This window comes from Hyperolius riggenbachi, chromosome 1 (assembly GCF_040937935.1).
Source record: "Hyperolius riggenbachi isolate aHypRig1 chromosome 1, aHypRig1.pri, whole genome shotgun sequence".
Classification (NCBI taxonomy): Eukaryota; Metazoa; Chordata; class Amphibia; order Anura; family Hyperoliidae; genus Hyperolius; species Hyperolius riggenbachi.
Genome location: NC_090646.1, coordinates 94,737,776 through 94,761,696, shown reverse-complemented (window position 1 = coordinate 94,761,696; position 23,921 = coordinate 94,737,776). Strand labels below are relative to the sequence as shown.

General features: G+C 44.7%; 2 protein-coding genes across 6 annotated transcripts in view; both read left to right on the top strand.

Moving 5' to 3' along the window:
• The window catches only part of JAKMIP1 (janus kinase and microtubule interacting protein 1), a 213,712-nt gene that overhangs the window by 112,460 nt on the left and 77,331 nt on the right, over positions 1 to 23,921 (top strand). For all 5 annotated transcript variants that reach the window (XM_068277104.1, XM_068277088.1, XM_068277079.1 and 2 more), the window contains exons 8-10: positions 1,663 to 1,722; positions 20,451 to 20,579; positions 21,619 to 21,747. In XM_068277104.1, coding sequence (XP_068133205.1) covers positions 1,663 to 1,722; positions 20,451 to 20,579; positions 21,619 to 21,747 — 318 coding nt within the window. The remainder of the gene's footprint in view (positions 1 to 1,662; positions 1,723 to 20,450; positions 20,580 to 21,618; positions 21,748 to 23,921) is intronic.
• LOC137561546 (uncharacterized) lies at positions 9,521 to 11,735 on the top strand. The gene is made up of 2 exons (XM_068272863.1): positions 9,521 to 9,626; positions 11,728 to 11,735. The coding sequence occupies exons 1-2, from the start codon at positions 9,521 to 9,523 to the stop codon at positions 11,733 to 11,735; spliced, it is 114 nt and encodes a 37-aa protein (XP_068128964.1).

The following is a 23,921-nucleotide window of genomic DNA, read 5'->3' as shown; positions in this document are numbered from 1 at the left end:
ATTTATTGGAGCGATTCTTTCAAAAATCGATTCACAAAATCGCATTCGCGAATTGCTAGCGATTGCTATTGCGATTTTGTTGTGCACTAGCCCAGGGATAGGAGTGGAGTGAGACTGAGAATAGCCTGAGATGGAGCAGAGAGCTAATATGTATTGCAGTCCCACATTACACAGAGGCTAGTTGCCGGTAATAGGACTGCTGTCCCTGCCAGTCTCTCACACAAGTCAGAAAGCAGCCCTCCTGGAGTCTAGGGACTATCAACACTTTTCAACCTGTTTAACACCTTATCTGCACATGCAGTCATTTTAACAATAGGGAGAGACCAGACAGATTTTTTTTCCCATGGACCCTCCTCTGCATCATGCTGTGTATATTTACCAGCTTGCCTGCCCTCTAATTGCACTTTCATCAGCTAGCCAAGTGTTTTACATTGCCTTACAACAACAAACCTGAATACAGCAGACACAGGACCAACCCTGAGGGCTCGTTTCCACTATAGCGAATCTGCATGCGGTGTCCGCATGCAGATTCGCATAGGCAATGCAAGTGGATGGGGCTGTTTCCACTTGTGCGGCTGCGGGAGCGGTTTTTTGTGCGGCAGAAATCTGCATGGCAGAGCCGTCAGATTTCGCGAGCGAGAGGAATGCACGCGAATCGCCGCTAATGCTTTTAATTGGGAAACCGCATGCGGGATTGAGCTTCCGTTTTTCGCTGCGAAGTCGCATGCGATTTCGCATATGTATAATGTTAATTTACACAGGCAGTGACATGGTTAAATTCGCACATACCCTTACCTATGCGGCAAAACTGCATGCGGAATCGCACCCGCATGCAATTTCGTCCGCGGTGGAATGCAGGCGATTCCGCATCGCAACAGTGGAAACGAGCCCTAAATCACTGAATGAAAGGCGGCCTGGGGGGCAGTCAATGCCTGGCTGCTACAGTCTCTACATCCACGCAGTTACCAGTAGCAGAGAGAGAGGGACTGAATGAATCTCAGGACTCAGGAGCTGATGCTGTACTCGCATCCCTGACTAGGATGAGTGCCTTCTCTCACTGACTCATTCATTACTGTAGTTCTTTGAATCACTGAGCTGAAGGAAATGAATGAATCAGTCAGTGAATCAGTTATGAGTCGAGTCAGGCACTGCTGCTGCTGCTGTGTAAACTGATACCTGCGTGAGCTGAGAGGCATTTCTTCTGTCACTACTCAGTGCAGCAGCGCCCTTCCCTCCTCCTGTCGCTCTAGGCAAGAATTTATACCTGCCTAATTGCTCAGACGCCTCTGGTCAGATGGTCAGGAAGGTGTAGGCAAATAGTGGACCCAGTGCCCATGTAGTTTCTGTGCCAGATTTCTAATGATTTAGATGAATCTTGTATGCAAGTCATGCTAAACTCATCAGTCCCACACCTTCTAATTCACCAAAGCATCAGATGTTGGCATAATACAGCAGTCAATTTAATATCTTCTGTGTCAGCACCACCTCCCATAGACCTACGCAGGGGGGATTTTGGCACTTGACTTTATTAGGTGAGGGTTTTTTTATTGGTTTTTATTATGCGTGGTACTCTTATTAATCAAGATCTCTGTGTTAGATGAGAAAAGTCCTGTGACTTAGATATATGCATAGCACACTGTTGTTTACATCTTCTGTCTTTAGGAAAGAGAACGAGTGCTCCGATTCAAGAAGCCAAAAAGAAAAAGCTTGAAGCACCCGAAGGTAACTCTTTTTTTTTTTTTTTTTTTTTTTTTTGAAGTTTAGTATTTTTAACATTTTGTAATAACTGTATCGATTTGATAAATGATCGTCACAAATATTACTTAGAGCAACCCTAAAGTAAGAAAATCCTCTTCAGGTTTGATACTTAAGTAAATGGAAGGCCCTGGATAATATGGGCTGGTCACGTGGGTGACTGCCTGCAGCTAGTTTTGTCCACTGCTTTTCTGCTACTGTGCAAAAAGTGGTTAGCGTTCTTTAAAGCATGCGTGCCCATTGCGTCAATCGCAAAGGACTGGTAGGTAGATCGTGGTCTGACTTTTTAAGAGTGCGCCGCACGCTGACTTTGCAGGGCCGACCTACTATCTAATTGTGCTGCTCTGCTGCCCTATGCAGAGCAGCATGTAGCCAGTCACAGGAGACGATGGGAGAGGCGTGGCAAGAAAGATCCTGGGGTGGACCTTCCAACTCTTCCTCCCTGGCCCGCCCATCTTCCTCCCCGGCCGCTGCTCAGCAGCCCTTCTCCACCATTTTGGGATCCCCCTTGCTGGCACTGCATGACTAGCTCGGAGACCTCATATCAGCGGCGACCTGCAGTGGCCTAGCAACGGCGCATATACGTGCCGTTTTTAGGCCACAGCTTTCCTCTCCACTGCAGGTCGCTGCTGATACAAAGTCTCTGAGCCTGGCATGCAGCACCAGTGAGGGGGATCCCAGTGTGGTGGTGGAGGAGGGCTGCTGATCGGCAGCTGGGGAGAAAGAGGGGCGGCTAGTGGGGGGGAATGCCTCTGGCTACCTATACTGGAGCACATATGCCTGGCTTCCTATACTGGGAGCACATGCCTGGCTACCTATCCTGGGAGCACCTATACCTTGCTAGCTTTCCTGGAGCACATATGCCTGGCTTCCTATACTGGGAGCACATGCCTGGCTACCTATCCTGAGAGCACCTATATCTTGCTACCTTTCCTGGAGCACATATGCCTGGCTGCCTACACTGGATCACATATGCCTGGCTGCCTATACTGGATCACATATGCCTGGCTGCCTATACTGGAGCACATATGCCTGGCTGCCTATACTGGAGCACATATGCCTGGCTGCCTATACTGGAGCACATATGCCTGGCTGCCTATACTGGAGCACATATGCCTGGCTGCCTATACTGGAGCACATATGCCTGGCTGCCTATACTGGAGCACATATGCCTGGCTGCCTATACTGGAGCACATATGCCTGGCTTCCTATACTGGGAGCACATATGCCTGGCTTCCTATACTGGGAGCACATATGCCTGGCTGCCTATACTGGAGCACATATGCCTGGCTGCCTATACTGGAGCACATATGCCTGGCTGCCTATACTGGAGCACATATGCCTGGCTGCCTATACTGGAGCACATATGCCTGGCTGCCTATACTGGAGCACATATGCCTGGCTGCCTATACTGGAGCACCTATGCCTGGCTGCCTATACTGGAGCACCTATGCCTGGCTGCTTATACTGGAGCACCTATGCCTGGCTGCTTATACTGGAGCACCTATGCCTGGCTACCTATACTGGAGCACCTATGCCTGGCTGCCTATACTGGAGCACATATGCCTGGCTGCCTATACTGGAGCACATATGCCTGGCTGCCTATACTGGAGCACATATGCCTGGCTGCCTATACTGGAGCACATATGCCTGGCTGCCTATACTGGAGCACATATGCCTGGCTGCTTATACTGGAGCACCTATGCCTGGCTGCTTATACTGGAGCACCTATGCCTGGCTACCTATACTGGAGCACCTATGCCTGGCTGCCTATACTGGAGCACATATGCCTGGCTGCCTATACTGGAGCACATATGCCTGGCTGCCTATACTGGAGCACATATGCCTGGCTGCCTATACTGGAGCACATATGCCTGGCTGCCTATACTGGAGCACATATGCCTGGCTGCCTATACTGGAGCACATATGCCTGGCTGCCTATAATGGAGCACATATGCCTGGCTGCCTATACTGGAGCTCCTATGCCTGGCTGCTTATACTGGAGCACATATGCCTGGCTGCTTATACTGGAGCACATATGCCTGGATGCCTATACTGGGAGCACCTATGCCTGGCTACCTATACTGGGAGCACCTATGCCTGGCTACCTATACTGGGGGCACCTATGCCTGGCTACCTATACGGGAGCACATATGCCTGGCTACCTATACGGGAGCACATATGCCTGGCTACCTATACTGGAGCACATATGCCTGGCTACCTATACTGGAGCACATATGCCTGGCTTCCTATATGGGAGCACATATGCCTGGCTACCTATACTGGAGCACCTATGCCTGGCTACCTATACTGGGAGCACGTATACCTGGCTACCTATACTGGGGGCACCTATACCTGGCTGCCTATACTGGAGCACCTATGCCTGGCTACCTATACTGGGAGCACCTATGCCTGGCTACCTATACTGGGAGCACCTATGCCTGGCTACCTATACTGGGAGCACCTATGCCTGGCTACCTATACTGGGAGCACCTATGCCTGGCTACCTATACTGGGAGCACCTATGCCTGGCTACCTATACTGGGAGCACCTATGCCTGGCTACCTATATGGGAGCACCTATGCCTGGCTACCTATATGGGAGCACCTATGCCTGGCTACCTATACGGGAGCACCTATGCCTGGCTACCTATACTGGGAGCACCTATGCCTGGCTACCTATACTGGGGGCACCTATGCCTGGCTACCTATACGGGAGCACATATGCCTGACTGCCTATACTGGAGCACATATGCCTGGCTGCCTATACTGGAGCACATATGCCTGGCTGCCTATACTGGAGCACATATGCCTGGCTGCCTATATGGGAGCACATATGCCTGGCTTCCTATATGGGAGCACATATGCCTGGCTACCTATACTGGAGCACCTATGCCTGGCTACCTATACTGGGAGCACCTATACCTGGCTACCTATACTGGGGGCACCTATACCTGGCTGCCTATACTGGAGCACCTATGCCTGGCTGCCTATACTGGGAGCACCTATGCCTGGCTACCTATACTGGGAGCACCTATGCCTGGCTACCTATACTGGGAGCACCTATGCCTGGCTACCTATACTGGGAGCACCTATGCCTGGCTACCTATACTGGGGGCACCTATGCCTGGCTACCTATACGGGAGCACCTATGCCTGACTACCTATACTGGAGCACATATTCCTGGCTGCCTATACTGGAGCACATATGCCTGGCTGCCTATACTGGAGCACATATGCCTGGCTTCCTATATGGGAGCACATATGCCTGGCTTCCTATATGGGAGCACATATGCCTGGCTTCCTATATGGGAGCACATATGCCTGGCTTCCTATATGGGAGCACCTATGCCTGGCTTCCTATATGGGAGCACCTATGCCTGGCTTCCTATACTGGAGCACCTATGCCTGGCTACCTATACTGGGAGCACCTATACCTGGCTGCCTATACTGGGGGCACCTATACCTGGCTGCCTATACTGGAGCACCTATGCCTGGCTTCCTATACTGGGAGCACCTATGCCTGGCTGCCTATACTGGGAGCACCTATGCCTGGCTACCTATACTGGGAGCACCTATGCCTGGCTACCTATACTGGGAGCACCTATGCCTGGCTACCTATACTGGGAACACCTATGCCTGGCTAACCTATACTTGGGGGGGGAGGAAGGTCTCCTCGATAATGTGGTGGTGGGGAGGAATGTTCACCTGCCTTTGCCCAATCGTGTGTGTGTGTGTACACACTGTGTATGTTGTGTGCGGTGTGTGTGTGTACTGTGTGCGTGTGTGTGTGTGTATAGTGTGTGTGTACTGTGTGCGTGTGTGTGGTGCAATTTTTTTTTTTTTTTTTTTTTACATTTTGAATTTGACATTTGAAGCCTAGTGTGTGCAGCTGGGAGGGGTTATCAAAAAGATGGCAGCCCCCATGAATCACAAACATTTGCCTGTTCTTTTAAAACAGGGTGGGTAAAAGATTATATTACCTATCTATTCTAATTAACCTAACTAATGTAACTTAATAACAGTATGTTTGTTTAGGCCGAAGTTCCCCTTTAATGACGACAATATATACTCTGTACAGCACTGCAAAAGATGTTGGGGCTGTATAAATACTAAATAATAAAAATAATTTTGATTGAATGACTGCAGTTGGACTGTTTATAACCGAGCAGAAAACTTTATCTACCAGTTTGACTCAATGGCCCAAAGGTGCCCATTTAAACGCAATCAAAGGGGAAATTCTACTTTAGTTTTAAGATGGCATAAATGCACATGGGTGTTGCACAAGTGCAATTAAATGAAGTAAAAAAGATATTGGACGCACCCATATACGGTGGGCAGCCTGGCCACACAAACGCATCCAACAAGTTCTTCTCAGATATGTTGCAATCGTGGGGGCACAGTGTCTAACCAGCTCCCTAGAGGTTATGTCTGTGCCCCTCTTCTTCTACTTGCCGGTCTGCGCCCAGGGCGGTCACCCTGCCCGCACTGCCCAAGAAACGGCCCTGTATAGTGCCTTACAGTGCTTGCTGGCAGTCAGTGATGCTGACATTGGCCAGTGTATGGGTTTCTGTCCAGGTACTTTGCAAGTTCTACATCTGCTAATCCATGTGTTTAAAGACAGATAGAAGTAAACTCTGCAAGAGCATCTATACAGATTCAGCAAAACATTCCAATTCAATAAATTCTGCTTTTACCAAGTCACTGAACAGTAGATAAGGACTAACTGGAAACTATAATCATCTGTTTTTCCTATAATCCCATACATGGTTTTAATCCACTCCAGGGAATTGATGCCTGGAGTCTGCTGCTTTCTAATCTGTTATGTTTAGAGCTGTTACAACACATGGTTGCTCAGCATGTTGTGGCAAAGGCTGCTAAACCATGGTGAGATTTTTCTATAGCTAGTTTCCTGTCTGTCAGATTAATTTTATGAATTTACCATTTCACAAGTCAGTGTCTCAGACTAAGCATGCAATCTGAAACGTCTGAATTCACTCTCTGCTTGCTTGTTACATGAAGAAGTTTTAAAGAGGAACTCCAGTGAACATTTTACTGTTGGCAGGTGATGTAGCTGCTGCATGGTTTTTGGCAGTTGGAAACCGCTGTAAACAGTTATTTCCCACATTGCAACAAGGTTCACAGACAGGAAACTGACAAAAGTTCTATCTTTTCTTGTGGGAGGGGTTACTTGTGGGAGGGGTTTGACCACAATATCAGTCATACAGCGCCCCCTGATGGTCTGTTTGTGAAAAGGAATAGATTTCTCATGTAAAAGGGGGTATCCGCTACTGATTGGGATAAAGTTCAATTTTTGGTCTTCGTTTCTCTTTAAATCAGAATGATACCATTTATTGGCTAACTAAAAAGAATAAGAATAAGCAAGCTTTCGGCCTTGCAGCCTTTGTCGGGCTTAAATCCTGTTTGCTTGCAGGCTGATGGTACAGACCGCTTTATACATGCAACATCAAAAAGGGAAAACGTAGAATTTTTTCAAGCATAAATACATCATTAAGATGCCTTAAGTGAAACAGAACATCTAAATGGGGTACTCTACTGCTACTACTATGCTCGTTACATGATAGGGACCCTATTGTCGTCATGCCGCAGGATGAACAAGACAGAGAGAGCTAATAGCAAAACACTTGTGTTGCTCTTGCATATATTCTTAAACAGACCTACCGATAACCTATCGTTTTTAATTGGAGGCTATTGTCCTGCTAAACTCCTCCTCTTTCTGCTGGACCTGCCCCCTACTTTTGAGCATGGGAGCTGCTGTGTATTCATAGGGCATCCACCTATACATGTTGTCAGGCATAGGGTATTGGCTGGACAGTGTACTGGTTTAGTTTCTGTAGAAATCCACTGCTTTGTGTGTTTATTTATCTACATCAAAGTATACTTTAGCTCTTATCAGCAGCTGTGAATGAGAGCTGCAGCTTTGCTGCAGGCTTAACCCCTCTCTGTGCTCCCTGCAAAGTTAATCTAGTTAAAACGTCAGTTTTTCCTTAAGGTACATACACACGTCTGATTTTTCCAAAGGACCGATCGTTCGGACCGGTCGTTTGGACGTCAAATCGAGCGTGTGTACAAACGATCGTTCAGCTGATGAGGCTGGTTTTGACAGATCAGCTTGGTAACCATGGTTAACAGAGGAAGAACAATGGTTTCAAGCATCCTCCTTATAAAGCATCCAGTCTGCTATCCTAACTCCATCAGCATGACAGAATGATCTCCAGCCTTGTGCTTCTCAACACTTTCACCTGTGTTAATGAGAAGATTGCCGAAATGATCTCAGCAGGTTCTTTTGTGGCAGGGCTGAAATGCAGTGGTCAATATTTTTTGTGTGTGTGTGTGGTGGGGGGGGGGGGGGGGGGGGGGGGGGGGGGGGGGGGGGGGGGGGGGGGGGGGGGGGGGGGGGGGGGGGTGTGGGGGGGGGGGTGGGGGGGGGGGGGGGGGAGGGGGGGGTGAAGGAACTGGTTTCCGGAACGGGGTGGACAATAACTTTGATTGCAGTAGCCCAGCAGCCACACCACACGTATTGCTGTTATAAAAAAAAAAATCCTTGGTTTTTACCTTTCCTTTTGAGTATTGAGATTTGAATATGTGCTTATTAAAGTGGGATTGTCAGCCATAAAATCAAATCCCATTTACCCACTGCTCTGTTTATTATGCAGTTTACAACCTGACCCTGCATTGCAAGCATTCCAATATAATCATAAATGTTTCTGTTGAAATAAATCTTCTCAGTCAGCCTGGCTCTATTTGGTACCTTGCCGAGGAAAGGAAAGCTTGATATCTCCCCTCCCATTTTACTGCTCCTCACTGATTGGCTGAGGACAGTTCAGTTTGACATGAGACGGGCTAAGAAGGGAAATTCACCTCACCCTTCTGCAGAAGCTGCTGAAATACAATCACTATGCTGTGCTCACGTGTTTGCAAAGCAAGCTATATATGACAGTGCAGTTTCTAGGGGGGAAAAAAGTGTAAGGAAGGAAATAACTGTAGGATTGGCTTCAATCAGAGGCTGTAACGATGGAAAATGCCTGATAATGGTATCTCTTTATTTACTATATAAAATTCACTGAAAGCAAAACGTGGACAGTACAATACATATGTTAAGTAGAACAAGTATTCATCTACATATGTTTTTGGGTTTTTTTTTCTGGGATAGTATGGCTGTCCCTGCTGCTTTAACAAATCTTGGGGTACTCTTTGAATATCTTCCATACACTTATGTGGTAAGGGAAAGAATCACATCTGTAAATTTCCACAGCTTCAGATTCCTTTTCTCTGTAGCGGCCTTTGTTGCGCATAATGTGCTGGACTGGAAATGCATGTGGGATAAAAGCTTTTAGCTGTGACTTCACGGTGGAGGTTATTGAACTGCATGTGTTTTAAGGTGTATTTTTAGTTGTGCTGTTTGTGCACTCTGGCTGCCTGCGCCAGGTTACTGTTGCTATCTGTGCACAGCTCACATGGAATAGTCTGGGGACTTGGGGGCATATGTGGAACCAGGCAGCAGCCTACCTGCGCCCAGTCCCCTGGCAGGGAGGGGCTGCTCTTATATTTTCCTAATCATTACTTAATCTGCCTGCCTGTCACTGGCCAGCCTCTGATAGGCACCCCAGGTGCTTAATGGGGAAATGATTATTCCAGCCTTCGTAGGAGACTCTGCCAGTTATTGAGCAGACCAGTGTGAGAAGCGAGCTCGCCACTGCATGGCATATATTAGGGAGTGACGGGGCCTCTTGCTGCTGACAGAAGATGGAAGATTTCTTACTGATCTTGTACTTCTCCTTCTTCATCTGCCTGTGCGCCTTGGTGTGCCTGTATTTCTCTGGCTGTCAGGAGCTGACCTATAAACACGAAGGTAAGTGGGGAGCTTCAGAAGGTAAGGTCCGTACACACATCCAGTTTTTATCTGCAGATGACGGACCAATTTTACCCCTGCCAAGTAGTTTGAGTGTACACACAGTCTGTTCATTATATTCAAAATCTGCTGGCTCTCCATACTTCTACATGGCAGTGGCAAAATTGGCCAGACATCTGCAGATTAAAATTGGATGTGTGTACAGAACCTTACCCATTACAATTTTAATGCTGCCTGGTTTTATACTTTTAACTGCACAAAAATTGCAAAAATCTAGTTGATAGATAAAATTAAGTAGTTTTAAAGATGAAGATAAGGAAAAATGTAGACCTTTAGCCTGTATTATGTGCCCATGATTAGTAAATGACAGAGGAGCTCATATAGGAGGAGCAGAGGTGGGCATCTCCGTGTGCATCATGGGAGATGTGTACACACACACACGCACATCAATACAAGACAAAACTTCTATTGGGGCGGACTCAGTAGGCAGTAGCAGTGTTAGGGAGTCTTGCCCAAGGTCTCCTTACTGAATAGGTGCTGGCTTACTGAAGAGGAAGAGGTGAGATTCAAACCCAGGTCAGAGCCCTTAACCAGTACACTATCCAGCCACTGTCAGATGCAAAACCTACTGTAACCAGTAGGCTTCATCAGAAATTGCTGTAGAACGATTATGTATCCGGTTTACTGTGAATTTAGTGACACGCAGGATATTTTATATGCCCTGCTGCTTATCTACTAGTCCTCAGGCAGTGGGCTTGGTACGTTATTCTTATAGAATGTTGGGTTGCTCTAGGTTCAGTTGCTCAAGGTTTTTTTTTTCTTTTTTGGGACAATGGAAATCGTTGGGTAGTGGGAGAAAGCTCCTAATATGGTAATTGTCGCCCTAGTAAAATCATGTAAATAAATCTTTTACAGTGGAAGGTTGGGGTTCAAAGGAGTTGGTCAGCTGAAGTAATGACCATTTTAGAAGACTGTATTGTCAGTAACCTAAAGTGCAAATGTCCCCTTTAAAGTGAACCCAAGGTGAGAATTATATGAAGCTGCCATGTTTTACTTTTAAGTAATACCAGTTGCCTGGCTGCCCTGCTGATCTTCTGCCTTGGCCACTGGTGGCTTCCTGTGATAATCTGCTGCTATTAGCTTTTCTTGTTATGTGACTGCTAATATCATGGTGTGCTCATCCCTTTTCATGTGCTCAGCACACTGCTTCAAGCATAGGATACAGTACAACTGTTTTATTACAGAATTGCTCTGCCTTGTACATCTTTTAAAAGAAACATCAAAAAGTATGAAGTACCTGAGGTGAGTCCAGTGTTTCCAGTGCAGAACTTATTTATGCCTTAGTGCCTAGATTCTGAGGGTTAGACTGGGATGGGAGGAAGAAAAATCAGTCCATAGCTAAAAAAAAGTCAACATTTTCGGCGGCGCTGTACAGAGTATATTGTTTTGTCACTTAACTGGCCCTCAGAGGAGCTCACAATATAATCCTTACCATAGTCATATGTCTATGTATGTATTGTGTAGTGTATGTATCGTAGTCTAGGGCCAGTTTAGGGGTAGACAATTCACTTAACCTATATATTTTGGGATGTGCCTAGAGGAAACCCATGCAGCTAGTGCCCTAGCAGGGACTCGAACCAGGTATCCAGTGCTGCAAGGCAAGAGTGCTAATCACTATGCCACTGTTCTGCCTACATTTAAGCTGAGGAAGTGGGCTCAGATCTGTGAAATGCATTGTTTTAAGGGTTTCATTAAAGAACATATTTACCTTACATTAGTTGGTTTACTTATTCAGGTAAACACACCACACTACACACACACACACACACACACACACATATATATATATATATATATATATATATATATATATATATATATATATATATATATATATATATATATATATATATATATATATATATATATATATATATATATATATATATATATATATATATATATATATATATATATATATATATAGATTATGTTCTTGGAACTTCTTCCATCCTACTTCCCAAGTCCCTTTTGAGGGGGATGGAGGTTTTTGTTTCCCGGAACTATTAACAGTTTTTGAGTGCAATCCATTTATCCGCAGATGATTAAAAGATCTGGGTGAGGTCTGGATTTCCTTTCCCACCCAATATTGTGGTTGCTGGTCTTGCAACCCAGGCTTCTAAGTATTTATATTTGACCAATACGTATACTTACTGCAGCGAGTTCCTACACTAGATTCTCAGGGTGCTGTGCGTGCCCCAGGGAGGACTTCTGTAGGCTGCAGAGATGACTTGTCTGAGGCGGAGCAGTGCTTTTCAGCGCTGCTAGCTTTGGGCGCAGCCAGCGCCGCCATAGGCTGTAATAGGAATCAGTCTATAGCGGCGCTCAGTGAGGAAGGTCGGCTCCGTCAGAAGACGGAGCCGAAGTTGTTTAAAAAACACAATAATTCGGCCTCCAGCAATCGCTGGAAGCCAAATTATTTCATTCCCCCACTATCCATGTCGGCCTGGAGGGGGAATAGTAATTAAAACGCCCCGGACTTGTGCAGAAGCAGGACCAGCCATTTAACAGCTGGATCCTGCGCCCAAGTCTACCAGCGCCGTATTCAAATGTACGCTGTCTGAGGCATTGAGAACGAACTCCATGATGTCATTGGATTGGGAAATTTAATATTGTAAAGCAGCAGTTATTTGAAACTGTCAAGCCAAGTCCATTCCATATGAATGTGGTGTAGCTGTAAGGGTTGCAAAGTTTGCGACTGCATTGGGGCCCCTAGACTAGATGGGCCCACCAGGGCCCTGCTTCAGCAGTACTATTAGCTCTTCATTGCTTTGCAGGCAATGAAGACCTGTATATATGCTTTGAATAGTGGTAATCCTTAACAAACTGTTTCTCTCCCCTGCCTACATTCCTCTGTTTTGGATCTCCATATCGAGCACCGGCCCTGGTCGGGGGGGGGGGATTCTGGGCAGCTTGCGTTTGCCTATGACCATTAACATAGGTTTTGCATTCTACCACTAACATAGGTTTTGCATTCTACCACTAACAATCTTCTACTTCTCTGTACAGAATGTATTAGGATAGAACAAAATTGACTTAAATTAAAAAAAGTAAAAAAAAAAAGATAACTTTTCTTGCACGGGGCGCTACCCATTTTAAGTCTACCCCGGCAAATACCATTTGAAGTGCGTCTCTTCCAGATCAATTCTTTAAAATCCAATTAATTCAATTATTGCAAGACCTGTAATAAATTGAATGCAAGTTCTAGCCAATGGAGTGCCTCCTTCTACTTCATTGCCTAATGGCCCCCTCTCCCTCCCATATACTGTTCCCTCGTGTCTAATGGCCCCCCCTCTCTTCCTTATATAGTTCCCTGATGCCTAATGGCTCCCTAACATAGTTCCCTTGTGTCTAGTGATGCTCCATCCCTCCCCCTATACTGTTTTCTGGTGTCTTTAATAGTCCTCCCTCCCACCCATATACAGTTCCTTTGTGTCACGTGGTCCACCACCTTCCCTCACAGTTACCTGGTGTCTAGTGGTTCCCCTCCCTCTATATACAGGGGATGGCCAAAATAATGGAAACGCCTAACATTTTGGCATCATAATCTTTGAACATGTTTTAATCAATCAAAACTTGACATATACATTTTTTTTTGTTTGTTTTTGTTATTTGATATGTTTAATTAAAATAATAGTTTTTTTACAGATATTTAAACCAAAGTTGGTTATAACTTATAAAATGGCAGATCTCGCAGACTTTCAAAAAGGCCAAATTGTTGGTGCTCGTATGGCAGGCGCAACTGTGACAGAAACTGCCCAAATGCTTGGCATTTCAAGGGGTGCTGTCTCAAAAGTAATGACTGCCTTTGAAAGAGAAGGAAAAACGTTCTCAGCAAAGCACAGTTGTGGCCGAAAGTCGAAGACGTCTGAGAGAGACCGTCGGACTCTAAATCGAATTGTTAGAAAAGTTTGCAAGATCACGGCTCCTAAAATCATTACATAGCTGAATGAACACCTACAGAACCCAGTTTCCACAAAAACTGTTCAGGAGCTGCACAAATCTGGATTCCATGGAAGAACTGCAATTAGGAAACCTCTGCTCTCAAAGACAAATGTTTCAAAGCGTTTAGAGTGGAGTAGAAACCACCATAATTGGTCCCTCGAGCAGTGGAAAAATTTGATTTTTCTGTGACGAATCATCGTTTACCTTAATTACGACCTCTGGCCGAGTGTACGTTTGAAAACAGTTGAAAGAAGCATTTCATCCAGACTGCCTTCTCCCAACCGTAAAACATGGCGGGGGTCTGTGATGATCTGAGGTGCAAGTAAGAAGTCTATTTCCGCCGCCATCGTCTCTAAAAGAACTGGAGGGTGTTTTAAGTGAAGAATGGGCTAAAATTCCTTTGGAAACCATTCACAATTTGTATGCATAAATACCTTGGAGAATTGAGGCTTTAATTGCCGCAAAAGGTGGACCTACACTATATATTAAAATATATTTTGTTGATTTTCAAGGTGGTTCCTTTATTTTGTCCAACACCTGTAGTTCTTTGGTGTCTAGTGGAAATTTCCATCCCCTATACATTTCTGTGGTGTCTAGTCCCCCCCCCCCCCCCCCCCCCCCCCCCATACAGTTCCCTGGTGTCTACAGCTGGCTTTGAGTGCGGCTCACTTGCTGCCATAGGGACAGAAGGGAGTGTCACGAGACCATGTTTTCCAACCCAGGACATTCTCGGTGACACCAGGAAGGTTGGGAGGCATGAGAGTGCTTGAGGGAACCCAACGGGAAACTTACACTGGGGACTGTTGTCTGAAGGTCTGGATGACTGAAACGTTATGCTTGCTGTCACTGTGCTATTTAATCTTGATCTTTAAAGCAAAGTAGTGCAATATCCAGGTTTAAGTCCTGGTTCTTCCTTTGATTGGGGGTGACAATAAACCACAGACTGAAAGCAGTTAGCATTATTTTTGGGGGAAAAAGGTTTTCCACCCTTTATGAATATTCCTGTGTAAACGTATTTTCTACAAGGACGTGTTCTTTAGGGTGGAGCATGTGTATGTTATTTTGGAATGTACCACCTTACAATAGGCTTACCAAGTACCTCATAGTATAGTTTACACTTTGTAAACATTGCCATACATTTATTAATTGCGCACCCTAATGGTGTGTCATTTTATCCAAACATTCCATACTGCGTTTATCTCTAAACTAAGCATCTGCCTCTGCACATGTTCTGTCATTTTGTTTCTAGCCTTCTCTCATAGCACAGCATGTGAGAGCTGACCTAATGCCTTCAGCAGTGCTAGAATCACTGAGCAGGCACCCTAGTCTAGTCATGTGCTCGTGTGATGCTGCACTCAAGGCCTGATAATTATTGTTTTACTTGTCAGATAATGACTCCTTAGGTGGAGTAAGCGTCTTTTATATCGTGTCGCTATGGGACAAGGGATGAGACTCCCAGGAGTGCACAGTGCAGTGTTACGTTAGAAACGTGTACACCTTCTTCTGTCTTCCCTTTTCTGTCTCTGCGTTCCCTTTTTCATCTGTTTCTTTCTGTTTCTCTGCCTGTCTCTGTCATTATGTGTGGGTTTTTTTATTCTTCATTTTGGTGGGGTGTTTCTCTGTGTCACGCTGTATGTTTCAAACTCCATCTCTGTGTTGTTCTGTGTGTCACTCTGTGTGTTCATCACTCCAGCTCTGTGTGTCCTTTTGTCATTTTGTGTGTCCCCCTGTGTGTTTTCCGACCGAAGCAGGCCAGTCGGAAAAAAAGCGTACCGCCATAGGTGGCAGTGTTAAAAGCCACAACTAGAAGCTATAAGGCAGCGGTAATTTCGGCGTCCCGATAAAATACCGAACGCTGGGGCCACCTGCTATGGAAACTGCTGGTGCTCACCTCCGGAAACACGTATTACGGTTTACGCCCGCTAATTGTGGCTTTTAACATAGCCCAAATATCATGGGTTGGGAGGCCGGGGGACTTTTAGTATTTGGAGTGTGTGTGTGTGGGAGTCATTATCGGTCATGTTTAGGCACCAGGGAGGAGTTGGGGTTAGGATCCACCCCGGGGGGCGGGTGCGAATTTACGGTTAGACACCATCTGAGGGTGGGGATTAAGATTAGGCACCACCAGGGAGGCAGGGTTAAAGCGGGATTAAAGTGAACCTCCGGACTAAAACAGTTTCACAGCATCAGAACTTTGTTTCTCTTATACAAGCCTCATTTTTAGCTGCACAGAAGAAAACTGCCTGGGCTTTTTTCCCCTAATGCTGTGCAAAGCATGATGGGATTTCTGATGTTGTTGTTTTCGTTCTGCTGTTTTGGTGCAATTTTTTTTTTAACATTTTTGAATTTGACATTTGAAGCCTAGCACATGCAGCTGGGAGGGGTTATCAGGACACAGGACAGTTGGAACTGTGTCTCCTGCTCCCTGTCACCTCCTTTCAACCAAAAAGATGGCTGCCCCCATGACAAAGATGGCAGCCCCCATGAATCACAAACATTTACCTGTTCTTTTAAAACAGGGTGGGTAAGAGATTATATTACCTATCTATTCTAATTAACATAACTAATGTAACTTGATGACAGTATGTTTGTTTAGGCTGAAGTTCCCCTTTAAGCTCTGATCTAATCTTCTGTAAAGTTTTCCTACATATTAGTATTCTTTCAGTTACCATATTTGCTTTTGTGCACAAGTATTATTGTCCATTTACAATTTATAAGTACTCAAAGTGCAGTTTATCTTTATCATGCAAGCTGAAACAACACACATGAATGTTTACCAATGGTGGCTGTCTGGCTGCTAAGCAAACATAAACCAGATAATGTAATCACTTGAGTTGAATCTAATGCTGGGTACACACGGTGCGTTCCCGCACTCGATGCCCCGCTCGATTCCCATTGATTCCTGGCCGTTCGTTTATTTCCGACATGTCCGATTCGCGTTTCGATGGATCGTTAGGTCGATTTGGCATACTTTGCATGAGAATCGAGCTAACAATCATCGGAACGGGATCGGAAATGCTCAGAAATAATCGAGCGGCCGGGAAACGAACGGAGCATCCACCGTGCGTACCCAGGATAACTTGGGCAATAAACTCCCCACTGAAGAAGAAAGTGCTGTGTTTAATGCTAGGTACACACTATGAGATTTTCTGGCAGATTTACTGTCAGATCGATTATCCGATCGTTTTCAGAGCGTTTTCCGATCGATTTCCGATAAAAGTGATCGGGTAACAGTTGGAAATCGATCAGAAAATGCTCGGAAATCAGATCGGATATGTTGGAAATAATTGATCTGACCGTAAATCTGCCAGAAAATCTCAGTGTGTACCTAGCATAACTGTCTGAAAGCTGTTCTGCTACAATGTTTTTTTTCTGGTAGTAGGTTTTATGCTGTAAATAATATTTTAGAGCAAAGAAGAAATGCTGAGTTTCATAGCACTGGGCACCACCAGGGGCGAGTCTAAGGGTCAGGCATCAGTAGAGGGTTCTGTGTGACAACAGGGTCAGGTCATAGTAAGATATCGGTAAAGATTACCGGTATTTTACTATCAGAATTGCCTGGCAGAATATCTGTAATTTTGCTGATATTCTACTAGCGACCATCTCCGGGGCCCTTGTTACTTGGTTCCTCTTTTACATGTATGTGTGTGTTCCTTACTCCACCTCTGTGTGTTCCCAAGACCTGATTTATAATTTTTTCACCCCTAGGCCAAGTGTATTGGGGCTCCCCTTCCAAGCACAGCAGTGCCCCTCCCATTCAATGTGTATCATGCCTGTACTGCAAACCCTCTTCCATGCACAGCTCCCTTGGACATCAGTTTCCTTTTACATGTTGCTCCCCATTTGCAGCCTTTTTTTTTTCATATGTAGCAACCCCTCTTTCATGTCCAGGTTCTCTCTTGGGCTGCAGCTGCCCTAGACCTAGGCCATTGCGGCCTTTCCAGAAATCCGTCCCTGTGTGCTCCTCTCTCTCTCTCTCTCTCTCTCTCTCTCTCTCTCTCTCTCTGTGTCCCTCTTTTGGTGCTCTGTGTCTGCGTGTTTCTCTCTTTATCTCTGTGTCCCTCTGTGTTTCTCTCTCCACCTTTGTACAGTATTTCCAGGTGTCTGTCAGTCTCCTGCTCACTGCGTGAACTTCACATCCTCAGGGAAAAATGAATAATAGTTATGCTAGTGTTGCATGAGCCAAGGAGAAGAGACGTTTCTTGTATTCTCTTTGGGTCACACAATACAAGCCTGCTTTTAGTATTATTTTCCCCGTCTAATGCTGGGAATACACGGCTCGATTCTCCCGCTCGATAGTTTCGCCGCTCAATTCTGCAGTCAATTCTCTTATCTTACGCTAGTTTTTCTGAGGTTTTTCCTTTCCATGCAATCCAGAATCGAACTGCGAAACGATCAGGCGGGAGATCGGACAGGTCAGAAATTATCTATCGAGCCATCTTAATGGCTCAAAATCGAGCCGTGTATTCCCAGCATTAGGCTGTGTACTTCATCCAGGCACAGTGAAGATTGCCATCTTTAAGTCAAGCAGTTATTTTGTCTATTCCTGTCCTACAAGAAATTAAATATGATTGTAGCTTTTTTTATTTCCAGCATAGATGTTTGTCTTGTCACTTAACTGTCCCTCTGAGGGGCTCACAATCTAATCCCTATCAAAGTCCTATGTCTGTGTATGTATCGTGTAGTGTATGTATCGCAGTCAAGAGCCAATTTATGGGGAAGCCAATTAACTTATATGTATGTTTTTGGGATGCGGGAGGAAACAGGAGTGACTGGAGGAAACACACATCGACACGGAGAACATACAAACTTTGGGCTGGTGCACACCAAGAGCGGTTCTGAGTGCTTTTAAAAACTGTTGCGAGCTGAAAAGCGCTTGGCTAATGTATTGCAATGGGATGTGGCACCCCAGAGTGCTTCGTTTTTTTCCCCAAATGCAAACTTGGGTCCTGCAGCATTTTTGCTGATTTCTGAGGCTATTCAGCCTCAATGTTGAGTATAGGAAAGTGGCAAACCGCTCTGAAAAACGCTAGATCAGCATAGATCAAGCATTTTTGTTACAGAAGATGTTCAGTAACAGCTTTACTGTAACAAAATATAAAATCTGCTACACAAAAACACTTTAAAAAACACTAGGCATGTTTAGAAAATCTCTCGAAACATGCCTAGAATCGCTCTGAAAAACAGCTTCAAAAACTGCTAGCGTTTGCGAATCCACTAGCAGATTTTGGTGTGCACTGGCCCTTTGTGTAGATAGTGCCCTGGCTAGGATTCAAATCGGGGGCCCAGTGCTGCAAGGAGAGAGTGCTAACCACTATGCCACCGCGCTTCCCACTCTAGCTATATACTGATGTATATTGGTATATAACCCCGCCCTCCCAGTAATGCTTAGCCTAAGCTGCTTAGCTATGCAGAATTATCCTCCCAGAGCATTCTGAGAGACAAGGCATGTTTTGTACTGGTTTTGGAACCCTCAGAAAACGAACATTCAGCAGAGATACACACACACACACACACACACACACACACACACACACACACACACACACACACACACACACACACACACACACACACACACACACACACACACACACACACACACACACACACACACACACACACACACACACACACACACACACACACACACACACACACACACACACACACACACACACACACACACACACACACACACACACACACACACACACACACTTTTATTAATTACATTGTTTTCACAACTGTTTTCTGCCTAAAACCTCATTCCCATTTTCATTCTGGCATCAGTTCTGCCAGTGCTTTACCGTAATCTCCTGGGGCACCTGACTGCACAGCTGAAGCAGATGGTTGAGCCCAGCGCCAATGTCCAACTTGCTTAGTAACTTCTTCAACTGTTTTGCAGTTATTCAATTTTTTCTTCTTTATGGTTCCTAGACATTCTGTTATTCCTGCATGTCAGATGCTGCACCTGATGCACTTGCTGAAAAACTGCCTCATAAGCCTGCATAAGCTTTTACTCCGTTTCTTCATATTGAGCAAATCAAAATTTTCAGACTTACGGAGGAGCCATAGAGCACAGTCACTGTTATTTCATCTAAGCAGGATGTAAACTGTATGAACATGAAAAAGGGGTGCCAGTAAATTTGGGTGCACAATTTTGGCTAGTAGAATATTGGTAAAACTTAGATATGCCAAGTCTCTAAAGAGTAAAGAATCGCAAAAAAAATACCAATATTTGACAACAAATTAACCTAACCTACTCACACAGACGCCCCCCCCCCCACCCCCCCCCCCCCAATGCCTTACCCTAACCATCCCTTCCCTGCGCCTAACACTTGAAAATACCCCCCACACACATACACACACTCCTAATTATACTCCCCCCATACCTGAAACTTAAATACAACCCCCCCCTCCCCAGCTTAACTCTCAAAACCACCCTCTTCTAGGCCTAACCTTGGCATGCCCACCTGCCCCCCCCCCCCCCCCCCACACACACACACCTAACTTTTACTGCCCCTCCACATCTAACCTCACCAGCCTTATCATGCCCTACCCTTAAAAACACCCCCCTTCATGCCTAACTTTAACCGCTTCCCCGCCAAACATAACGTTAACTGATCCCCACTACCAAACCACTACTATTAAGATGATGTTGGGGCATTGCCATTATAAATAGCGGCTATATGTGAAATTTGTCTGTTTATCGGGTGCCCAAATTTCACACTATAGCCTTACTGTAGTAGTCGCCCAAATTTCCCGCTTCGGTAATCCGTTGGCATTAATCTAACGACATTTCACCTTGATTTGCAGAGGCATGTTGTGGAGACGTTTTTTGGATTTGACGAAGAATCTGTGGATTCCGAAACCTCTTCGGTCACCTCTTATACCACAGATAAAACAGATCGGACCCCAGCTACGCCTGAAGAAGACCTAGAAGACGTAAGTTCCTGTCTATATCACACCACACAACAACCTAGACTGATTGCTATTTGCCATGTGTAATTCATTTATGTTGTTTGAAGGCACAAGGTTATTGAAATTCTCCTCTGCCGTTGCATGATTCAATGTTTCCAAAAACACTGTGCATACTGAAGTTTTTTATGTGATTGTACATGGGTAAGAGTCAATGGGAGTGCAAAGAAAAACAAAAAATGCATTCCAGGTGAGGAGCTGTGCAATAGTCTTTACATTTCACTATTTATTTATTTTTAACCTGAATCTGGGGGGAAAAAATAAAATCAGATGGAAAAATGTTAAAAATCTAGATACCTGTAAATCTCATGGTAGTGTGTTTGGGATTGTGGTCACAGTTGTCAGTGGAAAAGGGCCCTCATCAAGGTTGGAGAACATGAGGAAACCAACAAACCTAGACAGAATTTTTCTATTTAATAAGGGTTTTCATCCTTCACCTGGGTCAATATTAGAACATGGTGTTGCTGAAAGGTTTGTAAGGTCATGTGACTGCAACTCCAATTTATTTTTCATTTATGAATCCTGGCTTTCCTGAATTTATTAAACAGAAATTCTTGCTGTGGTTGTGTGCATGTACTGTAACTGTTATAGAGCGCACTCACTCTAATCCACCAAGCTCCTTGGCTGAAGAAGAGTCTGGTTCACACATCCTCCTTTGGCCCCATCCCACTTCCTGACATTACATTCATGCCCTTCACTCCCCCCACCCCCCCCTTTCCCTCCCCTAATCACCCGCCACGTCATCACTCACCCTGGAGCAGATGTATGGTGATGTTATCATGCACTGCACAATTTGGATAACTATCAGAGAGAGAGGGGACCCAGACATTTGCAAGGCATCGGGGCCCAGGCATATCCTGTACAGTAAGGTTGCTGCTATGCAGCCGAGCAGTCCAAAAATGCAAAAACCAGAATAACGCCCAGGCAATAAACTTTTTTTCCACCATTGAAATAATAAATGTGTGTGTAAACATATAATAAAATGTTGCCTTTTCTCATTTTACAGTACACCCCTAAAGAAGAGGCGGATCTTAGGTTTCGTCAGCTGACGCGCGAGTACCAGGCCCTGCAGCGGGCTTATGCCTTACTCCAGGAGCAAGTAGGCGGGACCCTGGATGCAGAGAGAGAAGCAAGGGTAAGTTTACCAAAAATTTTAAATATCTAATTAGTTTCTTAAAGGGAACCTAAACTGAGAAGGATATGGATTTTTCCATTTAAAACAATACCAGTTGCCTGACTTCTCTGCTGTTCCTGTGTGTCTATACGTTTAGCCACAGCCCCTGAACAAGCATGCAGATCAGGTGCTCTGACTGAAGTCAGACTGGATTGCTGCATGCTTGTTTCAGGTGTGTGATGCAAACACTACTGAGGCCACATAGATCAGCAGGACTGCCAGGCAACTGGTATTGTTTCAGGGCGCGTTTCCACTTGAGCGGAACCCGCCGCAAATCCGTAGAGTTTCCCCGCAGGCGAATAGTGCGGGGAAACACAGCCATAGGGTGCAATGGCTAACGCAAGCGATTCGGCCGGCTTTTCCATCCGAATCGGCGCGGGAGGCTGCGGATCCCATAGCCTTGCATGGCACGGCTGATGGGATTCGTCTGCTTTCCCCGCAGACCTGGAAGAGCTGACTCGCGTCTCGCAGACGCGCGCCGCTCTAGTGGAATCGGGCCCTAAAAGGAAACATCCATATTCCTCTGTTTAGGTTCCCTTTAAGGGAAACTTCACTATTAAAAAATACATAAATTTAGGGATTGTCAATAGGAAATCAAATGATTCCCAGATTATGCAGGATTATGAACATATTGAATGCAAGTTTATGTAGTGTGAAAATGGACCAATCAAATCCCACCAAGGTGAGAATTGGTCTGTTTTCAAGCTCCATAAAGTTGCATACACAATTTGCATGATCCTGCATCAACTTGGAAGTTGATGCAGGATTATGTAAAATGTTGTCTTTAAAAATGTTAAATACATGTAAACACATACAAATAAGAAGCACGTTTCTTCCAGAGTAAAATGAGCCAAACATTTTTTTTCTCATATGTTGCTGTCACTTACAGTAGGTAATAGAAATCTGACATTACCGACAGGTTTTGGGCTAGTCCATCATTCCATAAGGGAGTCTCAGCATGGCCTTTATAAAGACACTTCTTGAAAAAGATTTATAAAAAAATATGCTGGCCAGCCTCCCTGCTCACTGCACACTTTTAGGTAGTTGGACTGAGCAGCAACTGCTATTCACTAAGTGCTTTTGAAAATAAAGAAAACCCTGAGAATCCCCCATGAGGAGATGGGCTAGTCCAAAACCTGTTTCTGTGAGATTTGTACTACTTGCTGTAAGTGACAGCAACATAGGGGAAAAGTAATTTATGGCTTATTTTACTCTGGAAGAAACTTACTTCTTATCTGTATATGTTTACATTATTTTAAATTTTAAGATTTTCGCGACAGTGGTCCTTTAAAGTGGGATAAAACACTGACATAGCATTCAATAAAATGTTTTCCTACTTTGTATTACCCATACAGTTAGCTTTAATTTAGTTAGTACATTTAGTTAATTTGCTGTTGTGCACAAGTAATATTGTCTGTTTACAAATTACAAGTTCCCAAAGTACAGTTTATCTATTCTGAAAGCTGCCATTGCATTTTATTGCATAGCTTCAGTATTTGTATATTATCTATTTAGTGATCATTTCTCCTCTCTCTCTCTGCTTCTCAGAGCAGTTTAGTTTTAGCAGGATTCTGGCTATATACTAATTGTAGCAACAAAGGAATGTAAACAAAAAATGTTATCACCTCTTTGGATGGGGCCAGAAGCTGCAAGGAGCTTCTCACTGAAGAACAGGGTGCTTTGTTTAACTGTTTGAATGTTGTTCTGCTACAATTTTTTTGTGGTAGTAGATTTTATGCTGTAAATCTTTATGAACAAAAAGGAAATGTAAATCAGCTCAAAACCATTTGTATCTTATTAACCATTTTTATTTACTTCATAATATTGTGAAATTAGGGGTATAGGGGTATTTATTACTAACGTTGTTTTCCAGAATACAGTTTAGTTTACTCCTTTTCTCTGCTCTGTTTCTACCCTTCTATATCCTCACAAGTGGCTGTTTGTTAGTTATTGACAACTCCAGGCTGGAGATGGATGCCGAAAATGTAACTTGTTTCACCGCATGCTGTAATCCTTGTGACTTGCCATTTATTGAGGCATTTACCTCACCAGTTGATAACTTTGGTTTTCTGTGCAGTAACAGCCTTAGTGAACTGACATGTCACAAAATGTTGGGTAAAGTCAGCTGTTTTCTG

Coding starts and splice junctions, on each gene's coding strand:
- LOC137561546 (XM_068272863.1), top strand. CDS start 9,521: ATGGAAGATTTCTTACTGATCTTGTACTTCTCCTTCTTCATCTGCCTG.